This window comes from Sarcophilus harrisii, chromosome 6, assembly GCF_902635505.1.
Source record: "Sarcophilus harrisii chromosome 6, mSarHar1.11, whole genome shotgun sequence".
NCBI classification, from domain to species: domain Eukaryota; kingdom Metazoa; phylum Chordata; class Mammalia; order Dasyuromorphia; family Dasyuridae; genus Sarcophilus; species Sarcophilus harrisii.
The window spans coordinates 189288254-189296909 of NC_045431.1; the positions used below are offsets into that span (position 1 = coordinate 189288254).

General features: G+C 45.9%; 1 protein-coding gene across 3 annotated transcripts; it reads right to left on the reverse strand.

The window, feature by feature from the left end:
* Window positions 1–223: 223 nt before the first annotated feature.
* On the reverse strand, window positions 224–6480 carry LOC100934730 (translation initiation factor IF-2-like). Of its 3 annotated transcripts, XR_004230117.1 has the most exons (6): window positions 6391–6480; window positions 5676–5840; window positions 4386–5196; window positions 2180–2246; window positions 1011–1136; window positions 224–486 (listed from the first exon to the last, which is right to left on the reverse strand). XR_004230117.1 is itself a non-coding variant. In XM_031941963.1 (3 exons), exons 1-2 carry the CDS (start codon window positions 4919–4921, stop codon window positions 2228–2230), a joined length of 555 nt encoding a protein of 184 aa, XP_031797823.1. In that variant the 5' UTR covers window positions 4922–5367; the 3' UTR covers window positions 224–486; window positions 2180–2227. The 3 variants fall into 3 exon arrangements, 1 of the variants encoding a protein (XP_031797823.1); XR_148120.4 differs by lacking the exons at window positions 5676–5840; window positions 6391–6480 and having other exon boundaries at window positions 4386–5367; XM_031941963.1 differs by lacking the exons at window positions 1011–1136; window positions 5676–5840; window positions 6391–6480 and having other exon boundaries at window positions 4386–5367.
* Between the last annotated feature and the right edge of the window lie 2176 nt (window positions 6481–8656).

Genomic DNA, 8656 nt, shown 5'->3' on the forward strand with positions numbered 1-8656 from the left:
CTGTATTGTATAGCACCTTGTAAACTCTGAAGTGCTTTATAAAATGGCTTAGTGTCTTGTAAATGGCAAAGTGATTTGTAAATACTGAAACACCTTGTAAACTGTGAAGTTTGCTCTATACACGAGAGATTATGATGGATCAGGATTTTCTGTTCTTAACCTATTTCCTTTAGAATTCCAATAAGAAACATTTCCCTTTGCCCTTTCCCCAATTACACAGGCATTTCTGCTGTTTTCCAAGGCCTTTGTTTTGAGAACAGTTTTCTGGTTGGTTTGTTGTAGCTTTTTTCTGTTTCTCTTCTTCCAATTATCCATCCGTGGAGTTTGAATCTCTTTTTTGTTTAGATATGTTGTCACTTTCAGGGGACTGGCCTTTTTAATCACCACCTCTTCAGGCCCCAGGGAAAGCTTCCAATCTGATGAACATTTGTCCTACAGGCTCCTCCTACAGGAATATCCTGATGGGATGGCGGGCAGGAGCACACACTGTGGAGGAGAAACAGATGGGGACATGGTACAACCTTTCTCACTGCAATGGGAAAGGGGCCCAACCTGCCATGCCACTGCAGGGATCTACTTGTCCACTGGGCAGCAGGGACTTGCAGGAACCTGGACTCTCTCATTGGGCTCTTGGGCAGGGCTCAGAACCAGACTCACAGGACTGGACTGTAGGACTGTGATGTCTTCTATAGCCTGCCCTAGCACCAGATGGTCCCACACTCCCAGTATGGTGTAGACAGCTGACTGAGCCTGAGTAAATCTCCTCCTGTTTCCTTTGCCTCCCTTAGTCCCCCCCTCACTTATCAGCAGTAGCTCTTGCCTCTCCATTGATGGAACCATCCTTGCCATGACCCTTTGTCATATCCCAGCCTCCCTCCCCCATTGTTTTAGGATCTTTCTCCATTCCACCTCTCTCAGGACATTGCTTGGGAGGAGGAACCCAAATAGAGGAATAAATGCAGAGGTTACTTCTATTTTCCCGAAGGATTATGCCCTTGACCTTGAATTACCTTGGGGATCCCAAAGTCCTCTGCCTTACTTCTTCTTTTGAAATCCTTCCATTGCTGCCAGATTCCTCTTCTCATCCCTGAATACTCTTTTGAAATCCTTCCATTGATGCCAGATTGGTCTTTTCCCTGAATACCCCATATATCCACAGCTTATTCTTTCTTTTCAGGATTCACAATATTCACCCAACCTGGATTATTTTCCCCTCTCCCTTCCTTCCCCCCTTACTGCTCTCCCTCTTCCCTTCTCTCTTTCTCCTTTTCCCCCATCTCAATCCTCCCCCTATTCCCAAAGCAGAATAACTTGTAATAGAAAGAACCCCAGTATGAGAGGCCAGAAGACTTGGTTACTAACCATGGCTCTGCTACTTCTTAAAGTTATGTGAACTTGTGTCAGTTTTTCACCACCTTTGGGACTCAACTTCCCCATAGGGGAAATGGGGACAGTAGAGTCTTTGACAAGCTATTCTTGTCCTCACAATAACTCTGTGAGGTGGAATGGGGCAAGTAAAATTGCCCCTACTTTTCAGATGGAGAAACTAAGACCCAGATTGGAAAGTGACATGACTTTCTGCAAAGTCACTCAGCTACTAAGGGGCAGATCCAGGATTCAAATTGAAATTCCTGTTTCAGTAACTCCCCTGCTTTATGTGTCATTCCCTGCCTCACAGATTTGTAAAACACTATGTAAATGTGAGCTATCACTGTTGTTATTGTTATTATTATGTTATAACACAATATTGTTATATAAAGTACTAATATAAATAAACACAAATAATATATTAATTTACTATAATTACTATACATTAATGCACATTACTATATTCTATTAGCAGGTTATTATTGTTGTGTTATTACACGGGCAATGGGAACCTCTGAAACATTAGTGCTGAGAAATACTGGGACAGGATAATAAACTAGGAACATATTTTTTTTCCTCTGTTGTTAAAAATAGGATTGGGCCCGACTTGGGTAAGTTCAGCATAGAGGCAGAGGCATGACCTAAATGAGCATTGTCCTACTTAGGTGTCCGGCCAATGAGTCCACAGGAAATATGGTCTCTTTGCCGAGGACCCCCCTCAGAGAGAACCATGAAAACTTTCCTCAGAATCCCCTGGGATGGCTAATTTCCTTAAAAAATACATGATGTAATAGGAAGAAATCCAACTTACCTTTTGTTTGCCAGAAGAACCAACTGTAACTCATCACAGGCCAGCTGTTTACAAAGTCTTAGAAATTCTGCAAGGAAATAAATGTCTAATTGTTTTTTTTTTTTTTTTTTTTTGCCAGAGATCTGTGCATATGTGTGCGCGCACGTATATGTGTTTGTGTGCATGGGCACATGTATGTTTGTATGCACATGCATGGGGTTGTGCGCAAATGAATTGCACAAACGTGTAAATATGCACTGCGCACACATGTGAGTCTGTGTGAAATGCATGTACGCACCATGTAAGCACACATGTTTGTGTGTGTTTTTGTGTGCATCGGCATGTGTGCACATATGCATGTGTGTGCAATTGCGTTTGGGAAAGGGTGTGTGTGTTGTGGGGGACCTGGGGGTGGGGATGACCTGTTTAGATATCTCACCCTTCCACCCCACATGTCCATCTGTCTGATGCAGCCATATATAGTTCTATTTAAGACTTTTTAAAGAAGTGTCCTAGTATCTTAAAGTCCTGGAGCTCAGAGGCCGTGCACTAGAGACTCTTAGGATCCCAGTGTGAGGAGGTGGGGTGCAGGGAAGCCCCCTCTCAGGAGGGCTCCCTGTAAACTCGCATCCTGTCATAGGATCAGGAAGACAATCCCCCTTTGTTCTGCAGGGAAGACCACATAGGGGAAGACCCCTCCCCCAGACTGTAAAGGCCCAAAGTGCAGATTTAGACTCTTGTACTTCCTTCCTCTTCAATTTAGGGCGCTTTCCCCCTGACTCATTGCCTCTTGTGGTAGTGATAGGGGCTACCCAGAAGGGTCAGTGTGTGCCCATGTGCTTCTCAGGAGTGTCTCGTGTGCTTGGAGCCTGGACTCAGCTCTGATGTGAGGGAAGAGGAAGAGGAAGGGAGAGGAAGAGGAAGAGGAAAAGAGGGGGAGAAAGGGAGAAAAGGAAGAGGAGGAAGAGGGGAGGAAGAGGAAGAGGGAAAGGGGGGAGAGAGAAGAGGAAGAGGAGAAGAGGAAGAAAAGGAAGAAGACAAGGAAAAGAAAGAAGAGAGATGAAGAGAAGTGGAAAAGGAGGGCAAGGAAGAAGAAGAGAAGAGGAAGAGGATAAAAAGAAAAGGATAACAAGAGGAGGAAGGGAAGAAGAGGACAAGGAAGAGAAAGGGGAGAAGAGGGGGATAAAAGGAGGACAAGAAAGAGGACAACAGGGAAGAGGAGGAGAAAAGGAGGAAGAAAAGATAACAAGAAAGAGGAGGAAGAAGGAGAGGAGGAGAAAAGGCAGAGAAAGAGGAAAAGAGGAAGGGGTAGGAAAAAGAAAGGAGGAAGAGGAAAAGAAGGGGAAGAAGAGTAGAGGAAGAGGACAAAAGGGAAGATTTGGACAAGGAAGAGGAGGAAGAGAGGGAGGAAGAGGAGAAGAGAAAGAAGACAAGGAAGAGGGAACCTTTTCCTCTTAGGCACCTCCCAGTTCATTTGGAGAAATCTCTCCTCTCCTCTTTCCCTTGTTTTCCCCTCTCCTTCCCCTTATCTCTTTTCTCCTAGAACAAGGCAAACATTTAGGAGACAAGCCCCAAACAAATGGTGCAAATCAGCTCCTATTTTATTCTATAAATAGGGCCCAGGAAGCCTTCCAGGCCCGCTTGGTCCCCAGGGTCCTTTTTCTTTGGCTTTCTGCAGCCCAGCCTCCCAGCTTTTTTCCCCCTAGCCCTTGTTTGTGTTAACCTCACAATTGGCCCCTGAAATACGCCGGGACTATGGGTAATCTGCTGGGCCGGGCCCTCTCCCAGATGGCTAATTGTGCATGGCCCCATGGCCCAGATTGTGCCCTCATTCAGTGGTCTGACCTAAGTGGCAAAGCTGGTGTGTAAATCCAGACTTTCCCCCAAACCTCGGTCCTCTAGGCCTATTTTCTCCTTCCCAAAGTTTCCAAAAACACTTTTTGGTCTGGATTTTTTCTTATCACAACATTTGACTTTATCATAATCTGTATACATGTTATACCTGCCCCCCCTTGCCCACCCCACACCAACTTCCTGAGGGCATCCCCCAAGTACTTTTGTTTTTTAAAAGTGACAATCATCTACTTTGGGTCTTCTTGCACAGAGAACTCTCAGAAAAGGTTCGCACATCCAGGGACCTTAGGGAGGACCCAGTTGGGGGTCGGCGGGTGGGGGTGCGCGGCGGGGTTGCCCAGGGCCCCTCCCCCTGAGGTCGCCCCGTCCTCACCTTCCTATCTTGCCAGATCCCAAGACTTGGCCGACCACGCCCAGTGTGTTCCGCCAGAGTCTTTTCTTGGGTACACAGGTGTGCCAAGGAGAGCCAGCTCTCCCAGTCAGTGGGAGTGTGGGCGCGAGACCACATAGACATCCTTGGTTCTGTGCCGTTGTTTGTTGGGCATCCGGACTGACTGGGACAAGCAGCTGCACGAGCATTTGGTGCATCTGCTGCTGCTGCTTTTGGTGCCTTTGCTTCCTCTGTTGTCGCATTCGTAGGTGTTGACGCAGATTTGTCGAGGTGGGCATGGGCACGGGCACGGGCATGGGCACGGGCTCGGGCTCGGGCTCGGGCTGAGGCTGGGCCCTAGGCTTGGGCCTGGGCTTGGGCACGGGCTTGGGCACGGGCTCGGGCACAGGCTCGGGGTCGGGCTCGGGCACGGGCTTGCACATGGGCTCGCACACGGGCTCGCACACGGACTCGCACACGGGCTTGTGCACGGACTTAGGCACGGACTTGGGCACAGGTTTGGGCACAGGCACAGGCATGGGCAAGGGTTAGGGCATGGGCATGGGTAAGGACACGGGCATGGGCATATGCACGGGTCTGTGCACGGGCTCGGGGTCGGGCTCTGGCTCTGGCTCTGGGTCTGAGTCTGGGTCTGGGTCGGGCTCGGGCTCGGACCCTGGCTTTGACGCTGTCGCTGACGCTTATACTTGCAGGAATAGGTGTGCGTCTCAGTGACGGTATAGAATGGCTTGGAGGGGTTAAATGTGGTGCAAATCGTCATCTTCATCATCTTGTAGTTTCCCTGTGTGTGGGCCTGTAGACCGCGTTCAAAGGTAAAAGGTTTTGACTTGGTGAATTAATTGGAAGCTCTGTCTTTTTTTGGTGTCCGTGGTGGATGGAGCCTCCCTGAGTGTTTTTGAGAGGCCCAAGTGGAGTGTTGCCAGGGGGCCCTGAGCCCTGGGACTAAATAGCAGGAGGGGAGGGCCTGTAAAAGGGGAGACCATTGTTACCACATCCTATCTTATTTCACTCCCTAGGGTGGGGGAGGGGGGAGAGCATCATCACCAAGGGCACCAATGAGAGCCTTTCTTTCTTGTCCACAGACCAGACCTCAGGAAAGGTTCACCAAGCAGGATATCTGAGCTCCTTCCCCCTTCTCCCTTCCCAGGGATTTCAATGGGCTTCTCTCTGGAGCGGGCTGGGGGCTGAGAGAAGCTCTGCTGAAGCTGGGGGGGGGGTGGATTCAGAGAAGACAGACCAGGGCGGGAAGAAGGGGGAGTCCCATCAGCCTACCATTTTTTTGGAAGGGATTGTTTAGCGGGGAGGCCACAAGATCGACAGTCATCCAGTATCTGAAGGCCTTTCATCCCATGGAAAGAGCCTTGTTCTGTCTGGTTGGTCTCCCCTACTCTGTGATGTACTTCCTATCTTGCAGGCTTGTGAGGGCCCAGTTTAGACCTAGGAAAAATGGGTAGGAAGGAAAAGGAGACAGATTTAGGTTCTGCAGAGGGTAGAACTTTCCAAAAAGGTAGAATGGGTTTTCCTGGGATGCAGAAAATGGATTTCCTCTCATTGAGAGTCTTCCAAAATAGACTGGAGGGCTCCTTCTAGGGCCTACAACAGGGGGTCCTGCTCCAGGTACAGCTTGGGACTAGATGCCCCCCGAGGTCCCACCCAGGCTTGAAGTGCTTCCCTTTTATGGCTAGGAATAAGATGCAGTGTGTCACGGGGAGAAGGGAGCGAGACCTCCCTCCCTCCAGTCCTGCCTACATGGACCTCATGAACAAGTAACTCAGCTTCTCAGGGACTCTGGGAGATTCTTTTAAGAACAGTCCAATATGGAAGGAGCAACAGTTCTGGGGGCAAAAGAGCCGAGTTCTAATTCCCCAACTCTGGTGCTGTCTCCCCCTCACCCCCCAAGGGATCTTGATAGCTTCTCTCCATGAGGAGGAGCTTGGTCTAAAATGGGCCATGTGGCTCTAGTTCTATGAGCTTGCATGTTTCAGACCTATATTTGATGCAGGGAGTTTCTTCCACTTGAAGTTCCCTTTATCAGCTGGGTGGTACAGTGGTTAGAGCACTGACCCTGGAGTCAGGAGGACCTGACTTCAAATTCAGCCTCAGACAATTGCCAACTGTGTGGTCATTTAACCTGCTTACCTCATAAAAACAACAAATAAAAGGATAATAACTCATATTTCTTTAGTGTTTTCAATCAGTGAAAAGACATTTAAGGGCCTTTTTCATGTTACATTTGTTCAAAACCTTCTTGGGCTTTTCACTGGTTATTTGGCCTCCTGGCAGTTCTGCCCACCCCTCAGAGCTTCCTCGGTTTCCTCGTCTTTTAAGTGGGAAGAATCACCTCTGCCCTGGTCTGCCTTGTAGACCTGTCACAAGTACAAATAGCCTTTAACCCAGGGGAGTTCCATCTCCCTCTGACAAGGCAATGTTGGGCAACACAGTCAATGGGGGCTTCAGCTAATGGGTACAAGAAAACTTCTTCCACTCCCATTCCCCAATCCTCCTGAGGTACAACCTGGGAGAAGAGTGAAATATAACATTTAGCTTTAAAGACAATGAGAGACGGGTAGTGACTATCAGATTGATAAGAAACATCAAATCACATTTCAAAACAACCTCTCTCAGGAGGGCTTGAGCTAGTTTGGGGCATAGATTTGGAGTTGGAAGGGAAGGCTGTTGAGTCCAATTCCTTCATTTTATTAATGAAGTAAAGGAGTTCTGGAGAAATTAAGTGACTTCTGGAACCCCATTTGGGATATCTAGAATTCTCCAGTTCTCATTGAAAAAATATTTTTAAAAAATTTCTGAAGTATTTAATTTTCCAAATACAAGAAAAAATAGTTTTCAATATTCACCTTTGCAAAACCTTAGGTCCAAATGTTTCTTCCTCTCCCCACAAGACAACAAGCAAACTCTATAGGTTAAGCATGTGCAATTCTTTTAAACATATTTCCATTTGTCATGCTATGCAAGAAAAATCATATCAAAAGGGAAAAACATGAAAAAGAAAAAACAACAAAAAGGTGAAAATACCATGCTTCAGTCCACATGCAGTTTCCATTATTCTCACTCTGTATTAGACAGGCATTTTCCATCCCAAGCCTACTGGAATTGCCTTGAATGACTGCATTATTGAGAAGAGCCAAGTCCCTCATAGTGGGTCATCACATAATCTTGTTGCTGTGTACAATGTTCTCACTTCACTTGGAATCAGTTCATGTAAGTCTCTTCAGGCCTGTCATCATTATTTATAGAACAATAATATTGCATTACATTCACATACCATAACTTATTCAGCCATTCTCCAATTGATGGGCATCCACTAAGTTTCCAGTTCTGTACCACTACAACAAGAACTGCTACAAACATTTTTGCACATGTGGGTCCTTTCCCCTCTTTTATGATCTCTTTGGGATATAGACCAATTTCAAATTATTCTCCAGAATAGTTGGATCAGTTCACAGCTTTACCAACAAAGCATTTCATTGAGAAATGATGGAAAATTCCCACAAATTTCACAGGTATCATAGGATTTAGAGTTGGGAGGCTTCTTTTAGACATCACCATTCCCTTCTTTTTATAGATGATGAGGGAACTAAGGCCCAACAAGGGAAGAGCTTTGGTAGTTACATAACTGAGCCTCAAAACATAATCATAATTGTACCTGGTTTTAATTTCAGGTGACAGGAGGGTGTTTGGGGTGAATACTGTGTGTTTAATCCTCTCCAGTCTTTCAAGACTCATCTCAAGTTCTGCCTGATTCAATCAGTGAAGAGCTATTATTATCCTTTTTTTTCCTTTTTAAAAAGTAAATCTTTTAAAAATTTTCCTCAATTTTTAAAAACAATTTTTACATTTGTTTTTAAAACTTTGAGTTCCAGATTTTCTTTCTTATTCTCATTTCCAGATCCCATTAAGAAAGCACACATGAAGTTATGCAAAACATTCCCATAAAAGTTATGTTATGAAAGAAAACATAGATTCCCATCTTAAAAAAAAACCTTCAAGAAAAAATAAAGTATATGTGTGTGTGAGAGATAGATAGATAGATAGAGAGGATGCTTCAATCTGTATTCAGATCATAAGTCCTTCAGAGTAGTTATGGATCCTTGTATTGCTAAGAATAACAGAGACACTCATAGCTAATTATCCCAGAACATTGTTATTACTTTGGACATAGTACATTTCACTTTGCTTGAGTTCATGGGGGACTTGCCAGGTTCTTCTGAGAGCATCCTGCTCATCATTTCCCA

What these genes read in the sequence shown, in the direction of transcription:
- LOC100934730 (XM_031941963.1), bottom strand. Translation starts at nt 4,921, where the DNA reads ATGCCTGTGCCTGTGCCCAAACCTGTGCCCAAGTCCGTGCCTAAGTCC.